Consider the following 14,810-nt stretch of genomic DNA (forward strand, 5'->3'; position numbering starts at 1 on the left):
CACACATATCACATAGCCTCTGCTATTCAAGGCAATTCAACAATTTAGGGATTACCACATCCCTTCCCCTTCCTCCTCCTCCTTCCTGCCTCCCTCCCCTGGAAGCCTCCTGCAGGCACAAGGACAGCAAACCAGCTCAAGGCAGACTGATCTGAAGTCTCTTAGGTTCAAGATGACAACCACACTGTTACAAATGCCTAGAGCCACAGGAAGGATGTGAGCATGTGGCTACTGTGTGTGTGTGCGTGTGAGTCAGTGTGTATGAATGCACGTTTAAATGTCTGGCCTGTCCCCTTTGTGGAATAATTTAGGATGATTAACTATCCAGGCTCTCCAAATCAAATTGCCTGGTGTCAAATCCCAGCTCTACAACAAACTGAGTAGCCTTAGGCAAGTTCATTTCCTTACCTGCAAAATGAGTGCAGTAATAGTCACAGGAAGTGAAGATTAAATGAGAGACACCACATGCTCTGCAGAGAACAAGGCCTAGCCCGCAGAAAGTGCTCACCGTGGTTCCTAGCCATCATTTCTGTCCAGTTATCACAATAGGTTTAACTTAACATTTAAGTGGACATTTTTTTGAAGTGATGAATTTAGGAATATTCTGAAGAATGGCTACAGGTACCTGAAAATCCAACACACCCCCCACATTGCACCCCCAACTATAATTTTTTCCATTCAGCCACTCATCCATCTACACATCCACAAATACTTGTAGTGTGACTCTGTGCCATGGGCTGTATTGAGTGTTGGGGGCGAACCATGTCTGTACTCAAGGAATTTAGGGTCTAGAAAGGGAAGAGCCATATAAGTCAGCAGTCAAGATACTGTGAGACAAGTCACAACAGGTATGACTGTAGGAAGCTAGACCCAAGGGGCAGAGAGGACATTTCACAGGTAGCTGCATCTAGGTTGAGTGGACCTGAAGGACCTTTGGTTTTGCAGAGAGGTGTAGGGAAAAAACAAACTTTGAGGTGCAGAAGCCCCAGTGCCCAGTTCTATATCTTGCAGTGGATGGGGGCAATTTTTTAAATGTCTGAGACTCAGATCCTTTGTTCATATAATGGAGACAAGAAGATAGACGCTGCAGAAGAGTTAAGGATATACCACCCCTGCACCAGGGCAAAAGAGACCCTTGCCTTGGGCTCAACTTTAGAGGGTTGTGGAATCTTCAGAACCAAAGGAATGTGCCTACCTAGGATTTTCCCAGATCCTACACCCTAAATTGCACCCAGGACAGGAATCCAAGGTGGACAACACAGACGGCCAGTCCACCTCCACTAGAGAGGGAGCCCAGAAACAGCTGTTTGCAAGGTAGGTGTGGAGAATGCTTGGGCAAGGTAGGTGTGGAGAATGCTTGGGGCTGTGGGCTGGGGGGTGCCCTGGTTGCTCCTAGGTAGAACTTGGGCTGGGAAGAGGAGGGGACAGCCATAGTTGGGGGCTAACTCTCCTTATAGTACCACTTCAATACACGGCTCTCTGAGGTGTCAAGAAATTCTAAATTGCTCCCTGGCCTTCCAGAGCATCCTGATGGTGTCTTTATCAAGGCAGGAGGATAGCTCCTACTTTGTTTTACCAGACGTGAGCTTGATTTAGAACTCCAGTGGACATGTAGTACATAGGGCTCCATTTGTATGGGGGAGGCGGGTGGGAAAGTCCAGAAATCAGGAACGTTCAGCAAGCTTCCCCAGTAACTGGCACATACTAGGTGCTCATAACATAACTTAACAGATGCCATTACTACTATGAATAATAACACTAATTGCTCATGCCTCACCCAACTCAAAGAATGCAATGTCATTTCCTGAGGTGGTTTCATACCTACCTTTTCCCCTGGAGTGACTGATATCCTCCAGACACAGTGGGAGTAAGAAGGGTAGCCGTTGGGGAAACCAGGTGCAGAAAAGTTCCCCATCGTGTCCTGCAGGGTCTCCCCACATGCTGTACAAGCAAAACAACACATGTGATTTGGGCATGTGCACATGCTTCCCGCCCATGGACAGGGCTGCTAAGCAAATTCACTGTTAACCAGCCAAAGCCCCAGGAACACCTTGCTGAAAAGCATGACAGGCAGATTGACATTTTTCTGACCAATAAAAGCAAAAACTAGGCCTGGGGCCAAAAAGTAACACCCTAAAGGTTTCCTCTGAGGCTCTCAGGATTGAGCACAGCCCAGAGCTGACTGAATTTGACTCTCCAGCTGGCTGTCTGTTGGTGGGCACATGTCCCAGCTTTGCTGGGCCTCAGTTTTCTTTATCTGTGAAACGGGTGGGACTTGCTTAGAGGGTTAATGAAACCATCTGCTTTACATGAAACGGCTCAGCACAGTGCTTGACACACCGTGAGTACCCCTTACATAGCAGCCATTATAATCACTGTTAATAACATCTGCGGCAGAGAGAATATGAAAGGGCAAGCATGTGGAGCAAAAAGAAAGAGAAGACAAAACACTTTGAAATGTACATCAGCTGTTAAGTGAGATCTTTTCTCTTCTTTTTCTGCTACCCACCTCTGAAAGACCCTGGAATAGTCAAGAAAAGGAAGGAAAATGACCAGCAGCACAGGAAGCTGGCACATTCTACAGTGGGATATTCTTCCCTTGAATGTTTGAGGGTTGCCTGGAGTCTGGAACTTAGTCCTATGTGTGTGAGCAGTATTTCCCCTAATCTGTCCTCAAAAGAAACAACGTCTGTAGGCATAAGCTTGGAAGCTGTGGGTTTCATATCGCCTCACCTCTAGGGATTCAGAACTCAAAGACAAGAGCACTGGTTTGCTGAGCACCCCTCGACTCGTGGGGCCACCTCCAAAGTGTGGGATACACACTTCCTTACGCTTCTTTTCCTCCAATCAATGTGGCCTCTGCGTGGCAACCACCTTTGCTTTCAGTGACTGCTTGAAACTACTTGAAGATGCGGTTTGGGTAGCTGTAGGAAGGGATGGCTGGAGAACGGCCCATCCTTGACCTCAGGAAATCCTGGATATCGGGGCTTCGATATCATGTTACTGAACAACTGCCAGGCATCGTGAGGATTACGCCCAGCAGTCAACACCCCCGAGGGTTCTGTGGAAATTATTTTAGAATAATCATCAACATTCTGCAGGGACAGACATATTACTGTATGGCTCCATGGTATTTACCAGCTGCTTCCAATCCTTCGGGGGGAAGTAAGAGGCACACATATACACATTATAACTAAATAAATACTATGGCATTTCCCAGGGAATGCTATAAGATTTCTCTTTCAATGCAGCAGGGTTATATGATACATGTGTCCTGTATTTCAGCCCTAACATACCCCCAGATGACTAATAGCTGGATGGACACATTTCCTAGAGTTTCATGATGGAGCAGTCCCACACGGTCCTCGGCACACAAGCTAGGGTAGCCAGAGGGCTTTCCTGGGTAGGTTCAGGACACAGATGGTCGGGAAGTGGGTTGTAGGAGGAAGTGAGTCTCCCAGAACGGTGGCCTGGGAGGGAAGCAGTGCCAGCACTGCCATCCTACAGGGACCGAGTACGGTTGTGGCTTTATGACTAAGTGCATCCTGCCGGCAGTGTGGTTAAAAAACAAAGTGATAGGCCAATTTTCTAAGATCACCCCTATTTCAAATTCTCTATCCTATGATCATATGAAGGTCTGGTCTAAGAGTTTGGAAAGGATAACCAGACCTTTTGGTAATGGAATTTCCTTTTCCCTCTCCAAGCCACCAAATTGCCTTTTCTCCTATCACTGTTAAGAACATGCCTGCTGTAAAGTAGTGCTTTCAGCAACTTAAAGGGGCTGACGTGAGTTTCTCCTAGGGTAGCAAGCAGGTGGGGGTGGAGGGGAGGTGATGATGCCAAAGCCGATGAGATGGAAGCAAAGAGGGCAAACTCAAGGGGCGGGTCTTCTGAACTGGAAGAGAAACAGACATCTGCTGGGATCCAGTGTCCTGTCCAGCCTCCGATGGCAGAATATTGGCCGCTGACCAGCACCTTGGATGGTTGGGAGAGCCCGAGATCACAGAAGTGACTTCATTTATAGCACTAGATACCCTCTGCCTTCCAGTGTTTGGGAAGCCAGCTTCCACCCTTCCAAAAACATGCTCCCTCACTCTGCCTTTCTGCAAAACCCTGGATTATTGTTTTACTAAACCCACCTCCCCTACTCCCTTAGCAAGGAGAGCACTTTCACCCCTGTGGCACGCACACTGTGTTGGATCCCCATTCACTGTTATTCCACCACGACTTCTTCCTCTTCTGACCATCAGGGCTTTGCCAGAGAGTTCCAAAGCTTCCCACAAGTTAAGGTGTGGCCTCTAAGAGCCATCATTTGCTTCATTGCCTGCAACCACTCCACCGGTTGGACTTTGCACACTGTCTACCACCTCCTAACAGCAGCACATTAGTAATGACAGCTGCAAGGGAGGGACTCTTCACACTCCCCGAGGTGTCTTCCCAAGGGTTGGGATGCTTGCAAACAGCGGTTGAGAGGTCTCTATGGTGCTCCCTGGAACCCCGTGATTTACCTGGGCATTTGTACAGCTTCCTGGCTTGAGCTATGTCTCCCTGACTAAGTCGCACGCGCTGGCCGATGGTTGGCCTGACACCATTGTCATCTCGTCGGGGGAGGATGGTGTCCAAGAAAACTCCTCTATAGGAAGAAAGGAGAGAGGGAGAAAGGAGAATGAAAAGTCAAGGCTGTCAGGCTGTCCGTGTGGGGGTTTAGAGTCCTCATGTCCTTGTCCACACCCCATCCACATTCCTACCCCCTGGCCTGCCCACCCCTGGTGGTGTGACTCACGGGGCTGCCTTGCCTGGCACTGGCATGTTAGCATTCCATCTCCTCAGCTGCCAGCTCCCTTTCCAATGGGAAAATGACTCTGCCAAGTTTAAAAATATGCCCTAGCCCAGTGGCCCTGAGGGCTTCCTTACTAAAGTGTCCTGAGCATCTCCACAGATTCCCTGACAGGTCCAGGCCTCAGGGTCCACCCCCACTGTGCCGCACGGCACAGTTGCAGGGAGCACCATTCAGAGACGACCTTGTGAGTGGCGCCCTCTGGAGTTGTGCGACAGGCAGCTCCCAATGTGGACAGGTCTTGGAGAGGCTCCAGAGACAGCTTGGGAACCAGTTCAGTGAGAGGTTCTCAGGGAGGGGCTGGTCAGCAAGAGCTGGTTGACGGGTTGGTGAAAGAAGGCGTTCAGGGTTTGGGGGCCTTGCTGGCAGGAGGGATAATCAGATGGAAAATGGGCTGAATACAGAGGACAGGAGGTAGTCAGTAGAGCTTTGGCCTAGAGATCTCTGTCTAAGGCCTGACTGCCACCCGATGAGCTCAAAGTCCCTTCCCTCTCTGAGCCTCAGTTCGCCCCTCTGGATGGTGAGAGGTTGGTTTAGATGGTCGTGGCAGCCTCTTTGAACTTAACCACCTTGCTCTGCTCCAGTGGGAATGAAAGCTAAGAGGAGCAAAGCAAAAAGCCCACCAGGCTGCCTGGCTGACACTGGCTCTCTTCACATCTCCCTGTCATGGGTGTGGTTAACCCCCTGCCTGACTCTCCCACTCTGCTTCCAGACCCCGATCAGGGACCTCTCCTGGAGGGCAGGGCCTTCTCCAGTTACCACCCTGTTCCTTTTCATCCCTTCTTAACCAAGAATCTGGGAAGAATCATCTCCATACTAAGTCTGGCTGCCTACTGCCCCTTCACTCCTCAATCCAACTGAGATCTGACCACAACAGCAATGGTCACCAGTCACCAGCCAGTGACCAACAAGTTGGGTGAACCCTTGTCAATGCTCAGCGGCTCTCTCTGCAGCATGGTCACCTTTGCCAGGCCCTCCCCTCTCAGACTCTCCTCTCCCTGGTTCCCCAGTCACTGCTCTCTCAGGTTAGGATCTACTTCTCCTGCCTCCTGGAAATGCTATTCCTAGAATTCTGCCCTCTCCCTCTTCTCTCCTCTTTCCTGCTTCACCTGCTCTCTGGGTTTTAACCAACACCCATAGTGTTAGTCGGAGAAGGCAATGACACCCCAATCCAGTACCCTTGCCTGGAGAAGCCCATGGATGGAGGAGCCTGGTGGGCTGCAGTCCATGGGGTCACTACAAGTCAGACTCAATGGAGCGACTTCACTTTCACTTTTTACTTTCACACATTGGAGAAGGAAATGCCAACCCACTCCAGTGTTCTTGCCTGGAGAATCTAAGGGACGGGGGAGCCTGGTGGGCTGCCGCCTATGGGGTAGCAAAGAGTCAGAGACGACTGAAGTGACTTAGCAGCAGCAGCAGCATAGTGTTAGTCGCTCAGTCATATCTGACTTTTTGCAACTCCCTGGATTGTAGCCTACCAGTCTCCTCTGTCCATGGAATTTTCCAGGCAAGAATACTGGAGTGGGTTGCATTTCCTTTTCCAGGGGATCTTTCCGACCCAGGGATCAAACCCAGGTCTCTCACAATGCAGGCAGATTCTTTACGGTCTAAGCCACCAGGGAACACCTAGAGGCTGACAGCTAATTCTCTGATTCCATGCTAAGAGACATGTCTAGTGATCCCTCCACTGCACTGTCCTGTGGGGTTCTTAAATCCAATTCATTCAAAACCTAATGCACTCCATTTTCCTGCTCCTTCCATGAACCTGAGACTGAATTTGAAGGTGCCCTTGGCTTTGTCTTCTCCCTCTCACTCGCTTGTTGAAACCAGGAACCAGGGCCTGTCTGTAGCACCCTTTCTCCATCCCTTGAATCTAACCCTCCTCCTCATTCCAGACCACTGCCTTAGCTGTCGGCATTCCCTTCCTGAAGTCTTTCCAGTAGTCACCCCACTGTAGGCTCAGCCACTCTTCTCTCCCCACCCAATGCAGCAATGTGATCATCCTGAATATAAGGGCAGGCATATGCCCGCTCTGCTTGGAGGCCTTCACCCACTTCCAACCATCACCTGAAGCTCCAGGCCCAGGGCTCACTGGCTTCAGCCTTCCTCTCCTGACTCCTCCACCTTTACCATAAACAATCTCATCCTCCTACTTGCCCCAAACACGCCCTTAAGCAAGCTGTCCTCTGCCAAGGCTGCCCACCACCCATCTTCTTGACTACTACCAAACTCCTGTTCATTCTTCAAAACTCCATCAGATGGCTATCCCTTTTAGAAGTCTTTCCCAAGCACTTTCTATCCCTCCCACCCTGAGTGAGTCATTCCCTCCTCTGGACCTTTCTTGTCTAATTCAATATGATGATTCTTGTCAAATGGCATTATCTTTGGGGATTGATAATAATTATCTTCTGTGCTAAACAGTAAGTTCCTCCAGCAGAGAGACCAGGTCCTTCATCTCTGCCCTCAGGGAAACTACAGCAGAGCAGACCTCAACAAAGGCTTCTTGAATTAAATCCCACAGCCAAGACAGGACACTGGCATCAAAAGGTTTTGCAAAATAGCTATTTAGACTCAAAAGGGAACACAAAAAATGCTTGTTACCTAGTTATTAGCTGCTCTCTCCTTTCTCTTCTCTCTCACTTTCAAACCTTTCCTTTTCCCTAAGGTCAGCATTACCTTCAAAAATATATTAGTCCCAGTTTCTTCCTTTTTGTTTTTGTATATACTTATTTTTTTTCTAAATCAGATTTCAAACTCACTTTCTTTTCATTGTTAATCAGATTGTCTGCCGATGTCCGTTTCAGGACTGTGTGCCCCAATCTTTAACCACCTGGCCTGTCTCTCACTATTGCCTTGTCTCTGGGTCCTTTAGAGACACTTTTGTGGAATCCCTGGTCTCCCTCACTGACCTCACTGGTTTCACCAAGAGTGAAACCACAAAGGATGACTACATAAAATTCGAAATCCAGTCACCTATGAATCTAAAAATGGGTGCTTCTGCTCCAATGTAAAATGTATTTACTTGTAATTGTTGTCTTGATTCCCCTGGAGAAAGACATTTTGCTGCACAAAATGCAGGGCTTGGTATAATCTCTTGGCAACTCAGGCTAACTGACACTGTGGAAACTCACACGGTGCAGGCGACTCGGCCAGCAGCCTGCTGTGTGGGCAGTGTGTGCTCACACACGCTGTCCATTCATGGGAACTGCCTACGTGCCAGGACCTGGCTGAACCCTTTAAATGCACCATCTCAAGTAATCCTCATAACACCTGAAGAAGCAGGTGCTGTTGTTATGCTGGATCCTCTCTACAGGTGAGAATACCAACCTGCAGAGCCTCAGAGACTCACAAAGCTAGGGATGGGGAGCCAACCATGAACCCGAACGCAGGCAGGCCTGGACACCCCCTCCTGACATCATCCTCTCTCCAGCCAGTGTTTCCCGCCACCCAAGAAACAGATCTTAAGGTGCATTAGACACCGCTAGAGTTAGGAAGTGTGGAGACTCCAAAAACCAAAGCAGCAGGAATAACCACAGCTCACAGTCAGATGGCTCTGCAGGCTGAGAGCCCCTTCCCACCTCCCCCCAAGCATATCCTGGGGCGGGCAGCATTGCGGTGGGCTCCGGAAGATGTTTACCACAAGAGACGTCCCTGTGTAAACTGCTGCAGTCACATCCCCCCTTTTATGTAGGACAACCCTTAGCACTGACATTCTGCTAAACTAAGAAAAGCTTTGGCAGATGCCCTTAGGGAATAAAACTGTCAGCTCAGAGTTCTCCAAACAAAGACACTCCTGTACCAGAGAACTGTCTCCTCATCTCCTGGACTCTTGCCCATGAAACCTCCAAAGATATCACTCCCCACAGCCTGGGTCCAACCAAGGGGAGGAGGCAAGAACTGCAATAAACTAGAGGGAATGAAGTTGGAAGCAGACAGCTCAGTTGTAAAGACACACAAAGTCTGAGTTTCCTGACAGCAAGAATCGCATTTGCCCCAGAGATGAGCGAATGTTCTGCAGGCATTTTCTGCTCTTTGACAGAATCAAAGATGATGGGCAGGCTGGATCCAGCGGACACCTGACCAAGAGTAATGACAGAGGGCTATGAAGGGGGGAAATTTAACAAAAAGTAGACCAGGAAAGACCCCTAGGTAAAGACTCCATTGATAAATATCCCCATTGAACAAAGTAGTTTTCTGAAAACCCATAAAGAAAATTAGCATAGAGGACACGGCAACAAAATAGATTTGCTGGGACCATTCTCAGTTCTGGGGCAGGGTGTGAAGGTAACTACGGAGGATTGTTAAAATAGCAAACTGTGCCTCCTAACAGCCATATCTCTTGGCAATGTGAAGTTGCAAGTACTCCCATTAAGACGTAGGATGTCTTTCATCAGCACTTAAATCCAGGCTAGACTTGTGCCTTGCTCTGGTCAATATAATGTGACAGAGATAACGTCACGCACATTCTCCTGGGTCTTGGGAGTTTTAATGGTTATTGCTGTGGCAGCAATCCCAGGCAAGAATAGCAAGGAATGAATCAGGATGACCCACAGTGTCACCAAAAAAATAAAAAAATAAGTTGCTATAAACTGCCAAGTTTGGGGGTAGATGGTGCTGTGACAGGGTTCCCTAGGTAGCACTAGTGGTAACGAACCTGTCTGCCAAAGCAGAAGAAGGAAGGAGACTTGGGTTCAGTCCCTGGGTCGGGAAGAGTCCCTGGAGGAGGGCATGACAACTCACTCCAATATTCTTGCCTGAAGAATCCCATGGACAGAGGAGCCTGGCAGGCTACGGTCCATAGGTTTGCAAAACGTTGGACACGACTGAAGGGACTTAGCATGCACTCGAGGTACATTGACAATAGGTAACATCGTGGTAGCAGGAGGGGGTGGGCTTCCCTGGTGGGTTAGAAATAAGAAAAAAAAGAAAGAATTTTTTTTTTCTGAAAAGACAAGAAAAGAATTGTTGGTGCCAGAAGAGAAGATTTGTCTGCATTCTTGCCATGGGCTCTAGTTACAGAACTTTGCATAGTAACATTTGCAGGTACATTGCAGGCATGGAGAAGGCAATTAAGCTTCTACAGCCCATTAGTAGTAATCTATCTGAAATTTCCTACATAATAGAAACATGTAGATTCTTCTTAATGAAGTGACCGCAGTATGTGTATATGGGAAGAATTATAGTGAGATGATGGACATTTATTCCCTCACCTAGTCCCTAGCACTACAGATTTCCTGTCTCCTTGGACTCCTTCATTAATTTGTTCATTTGACAAATATTTATTGAACAGCTACTCTGTGTCAGGCACTGTCTTGAGTGCTGGGGAACAGAAGAGAATGAGGTGGTCTCTATCCACAAAGACCTCAGTTCAGTGAGGGAGAGAGGAATACAACAGATAAATATTTTTTTGATGTGGATTATTTTTAAAGTCTTTTGAATTTGTTATGATGCTTGGTTTTCTAGCCATGGGCATGTGGGATCGTAGTTTCCCAACCAAGGATCAAATCTGCACCCTCTGCATTAGAAGGTGAAGTCTTAACCAGTGGACTACCAGGGAAGTCCCAACAGATGAATAATAATAAACAAATTTATATGAATAATTAAAAGATAAGTTATAAAGCAATATGAAGAGTTTTGGCATCTATAAAAACAAGATCCAAGGTACAAGGATATGGAACAATGGATTGGTTCCAAATTGGGAAAGGAGAAAATCAAGGCTGTATATTATCACCCTGCTTGTTTAACTTATATGCAGAGTACATCATGTGAAATGCTGGGCTGGATGAAGCACAAGCTGGAATCAAGATTTCCAGGAGAAATATCAATAACCTCAGACATGCAGATGACACCACCCTTATGGCAGAAAGTGAAGAGGAACTAAAGACCCTCTTGATGAAAGTGAAAGAGGAGAGTGAAAAAGCTGGCTTAAAACTCAACATTCAAAAACTGAAGATCATAGCATCCAGTCCCATCATTTCATGGCAAATAGATGGGGAAACAATGGAAACAGTGAGATACTTTATTTTGGGGGGTCATTGGAGAAGACTCTTGATAGTCCCTTGGACTGCAAGGAGATCCAACCAGTCCATTCTAATGGAGATCAGTCCTGGGTGTTCATTGGAAGGACTGATGCTAAAGCTGAAGCTCCAATACTTTGGCCACCTCATGCGAAGAGTTGACTCACTGGAAAAGACTCTGATGCTGGGAGGGATTGGGGGCAGGAGGAGAAGGGGATGGCAGGGAATGAGCTGGCTGGATGGCATCACCGACTCGATGGAGGTGAGTTTGAGTGAACTCCGGGAGTTGGTGATGGACAGGGAGGCTTAGCGTGCTGTTATTCATGGGGTCGCAAAGAGTCGGACACGACTGAGCAACTGAACTGAACTGAACTGAAAATCACTGCAGATGGTGACTGCAGCCATGATGCTTGCTCCTTGGAAGAAAAGCTATGACCAATCTAGACAATGTATTAAAAGCTAGAGACATTACTTTGCCAACAAAGGTCCATCTAGTCAAAGCAATCATTTTTCCAGTAGTCAAGAAGGCTGAATGCTGAAGAACTGATGCTTTTGAACTGTGGTGTTGGAGAAGACTCTTGCAAGTCCCTTGGACTGCAAGAAGATCAAACCAGTCAATCCTAAAGGAAATCAACCCTGAATATTCACTGGAAGGACTGATGCTGAAGTTTCAACACTTTGGCCACCTGATGCCAAGAGCTGACTCATTGGAAAAGACCCTGATGCTGGGGAAGATTGAAGGCAGGAGGAGAAAGGCATGACAGAGGAGAAGATGGTTGGATGGGATCACCGACTCAATGGACATGAGTTTGAGCAAGCTCCAGGAGATGGTGAAGAACAGGGAAGCCTAGCGTGCTTCAGTCCATGGGGCCACAAGGAGTAGGACACGACTGAGCAACTCAACAACAACAACAAGGTACAAGCTTCTCTCTTGGACCAACTTGGCCTTGATTCCCTGAAAAAATCAATATTTTGGCTCCACTTAGCAACCCCAGAGCTAATGCGGTGCAAGTTGGCTATTCCCTGCACCACTTCCCAACCCTGTGAATCAGTCCCAACCCCACATCCAAGCATCCCATCTCCAACATCTGCAGAGGGGGCACTCATCCTGCCTCTCAGACGCCCAGGTTAGGTCCTTCAAAGTCTCCATTTCCCAATGCAGAAGAGGAAGCCTCAGATTCCCATATGGCAATGTGTGAGATCGTATCTGTCAATCCTTCACCCATTCTGGTTAATAAATTACAACATGAAATGTTAGAGCTGGAAGGGCTCATAAAACATCTGTTCCAACTCTCTCGTGAGGGGACTGGGGCCCAGGAAGGTGGAGATCTGATCCCACACAAAGCTGCCCCTAATTACTCTCTAGACCCCCTTCAAAAGCAAGGTGCATGGGTGAATGAGGGCTAGAATTCAGCCTTCGACTCTCAGGTCAGTGGTCTCTTCCTTACATCATACTTCTGTATCTTCTGATAAAGAGCCAGAAGAAGAGTAAAGAGAACTGAGTAGGTCACTCCCATGCCAGGTGTTCCAAGATGCTGACTTGGGGCCAAACTCCACCCATTAAAGCACTGGAGAGATCCTGCCTGGGTGCAGAATGGCGATCATAACTAACTCAGTTGTGTGGCCAGAGGACCAGTGCCCCCTTGGAACTTGGGATGCTGAGATGTAGAGGATGTCGCTCATGGTAGTACGACTTTATCGACAGGATGCTTTCAGAAGTGTACCCAAGAGCCAAGCAGCCTGGGTAAACAGTGTCCTTTCCAGTCCCAAGAGCTGTGAGTCTCTTGAACTAATGGTTTCCTTTGATCTTGATGGACATAGAGACTCATGAAATGGACTGTTTCCCTCTGTGTTATGACCTGCTAGGAAGCATGGAGCAGGATTTGCTGCCAATCCTAACAAAGGGTACATGACTTTGTGGCATATATCCTGAATACCAAACGGATTCCAAGCTTCAACTTAGCTGCTGCTGCTGCTGCTGCTGCTAAGTCACTTCAGTCGTGTCCGACTCTGTGTGACCCCATAGACGGAAGCCCACCAGGCTCCCCCATCCCTGGGATTCTCCAGGCAAGAACACTGGAGTGGGTTGCCATTTCAACTTAGCTATATACCCTTATTTTTTCCCTCTTCACATCTCCAAGTCTCCTCACCTAATTTTTTTTTCTTGTATATATTGGGAACCACCTTAAATCTTATTTAATGATTAAGTAAATAAATAAAAAGCTGATTTCAGGCGAAACTAAGGGAGAAAAAATGCCAAGAGAGAAAAATAACTCGAGTGGAAAGATCTACAAAACTGGGACGAGCAGTGAAACACTTCTCTATACAAAACACTTACATGATAAGGGTAGGGTAATACAGTAATATCGGAGAAGGCAATGGCAAGCCACTCCAGTACTCTTGCCTAGAAAATCCCATGGACAGAGGAGCCTGGTAGGCTGCAGTCCATGGGGTCGCTAAGGGTCGGACACGACTGAGCGACTTCACTTTCACTTTTCACTTTCACACATTGGAGAAGGAAATGGCAACCCACTCCAGTGTTCTTGCCTGGAGAATCCCAGGGACGGGAGAGCCTGGTGGGCTTCCGTCTATGGGGTCACACAGAGTCGGACACGACTGAAGTGACTTAGCAGCAGCAGCAGCAGCAATACGGTAATATAGAAGCAAGGGTAATATGCAAAATACTTAACACTGGGTCTAGCACAGCATGAGCTCATCAAAACCGATCCTGCTGAGGCCAGCCATAAATAACTGGCCTGCCCAGACTTGAGGACACCAGCTACTATCATGTGTGGCCAGCAGGCAGGAGACCTGGATTTTTGTTCTCATTCCAATCTCCGCTACCTGTGAGCCCCCCAACTGGCTGGAGCCCTACTTTCTTCTAAAATGAACCCCTGATTTACCACCCTCCCAACTCTGATGCGGTCTAGCTTCCAATAAACTACACCTCTTCTAGACCTGGTTGGATGTACTTTAGAAGAGGGCCCCACCCGCTGGAAATTTTACACAGAGCCTCTAAATTATGATTCCAGCCAACCCCTCAATAATTTCCCTTTTCCAGTTTGCTGCTTGTGACATGAGGGCATGATGAAACACCAGCTTCACAATGGGATTCAATCTTATTAGCAGGAACCTGATTAGATTATATTTCACTGCAGCCCAGAGGCCACCGTATTTCAAGGACAGACATGCCAACTGTGCTAGGAACATGCAGAGACCTGCTCTCCGCAGACCTCCTGGAATCCGACCCCCGCCTGCGGCAGGCACAGTACGACACAGATGAGGCGTAACCATAGATTCCGACCTTGAGAAGGTGTTCCGGGCGTAGTGCATGATGCTGTCGAAGTCGTACATCTCTCCCAGAGAGCTCACTTCCCCAGCTTCCATTTTTAAGAAATTATACTCCTGACCTGTGACACAACACTCTGTTAACGTCTTTGAAAACCAAGGCAGGCACCTGAAAGGAGGCAGAGGAGGGGAGAAGGAGGGCCCATAGCAACTTCCGAGAGCTCTGTTAGTCGAATGACAGGCTTGGTGGTGGTTCTTCTTGTTGTTTTTGACAGATTAGAAATTTGAAACTTCGAACAGCCCTGTGTGGTCTCAACCCCACCACCCAACACCCCTCCCAAAATGCCTCTCAAAACTCTTAAAGTTAATAGGTTAGTTATGAAGAAAAAAAAAAAATTGCCTGTAAATCTCTAGTCTTGTTATTGAAGGAACAAAGAAAAGAAATCCAATATTTAAGTTCAATCTCAAATTCACTATTCAGACTCTTGAAAGCATTTTTAAGGCAAATATATTATTCAATCAGTGACTTTCACGTTCAATATGAATTTCTGTATAAAACTGTTTAACATGGGGAGGTATTTTTAAGAAATCTAGACACTTTATCTGCCTTAGGATAGGCAGAAATACTGTTTTTCATGTACTTGTGTCCTAATTATATTTCAGTT

The 14,810-nt window shown here is 47.5% G+C and overlaps 1 protein-coding gene across 1 annotated transcript in view; it reads right to left on the reverse strand.

The window, feature by feature from the left end:
* Positions 1-14,810, reverse strand: part of TLL2 (tolloid like 2) — a 144,495-nt gene that overhangs the window by 40,414 nt on the left and 89,271 nt on the right. Inside the window, exons 7-9 of the mRNA XM_055424988.2 lie at positions 14,162-14,267; positions 4,509-4,633; positions 1,826-1,941 (exon numbers count right to left, since the gene is read on the reverse strand). Coding sequence (XP_055280963.2) covers positions 1,826-1,941; positions 4,509-4,633; positions 14,162-14,267 — 347 coding nt within the window. The remainder of the gene's footprint in view (positions 1-1,825; positions 1,942-4,508; positions 4,634-14,161; positions 14,268-14,810) is intronic.

Source organism: Moschus berezovskii, chromosome 12, assembly GCF_049115385.1.
Source record: "Moschus berezovskii isolate FMDL1 chromosome 12, NW_MosBer_1.0, whole genome shotgun sequence".
Taxonomy (NCBI): Eukaryota; Metazoa; Chordata; class Mammalia; order Artiodactyla; family Moschidae; genus Moschus; species Moschus berezovskii.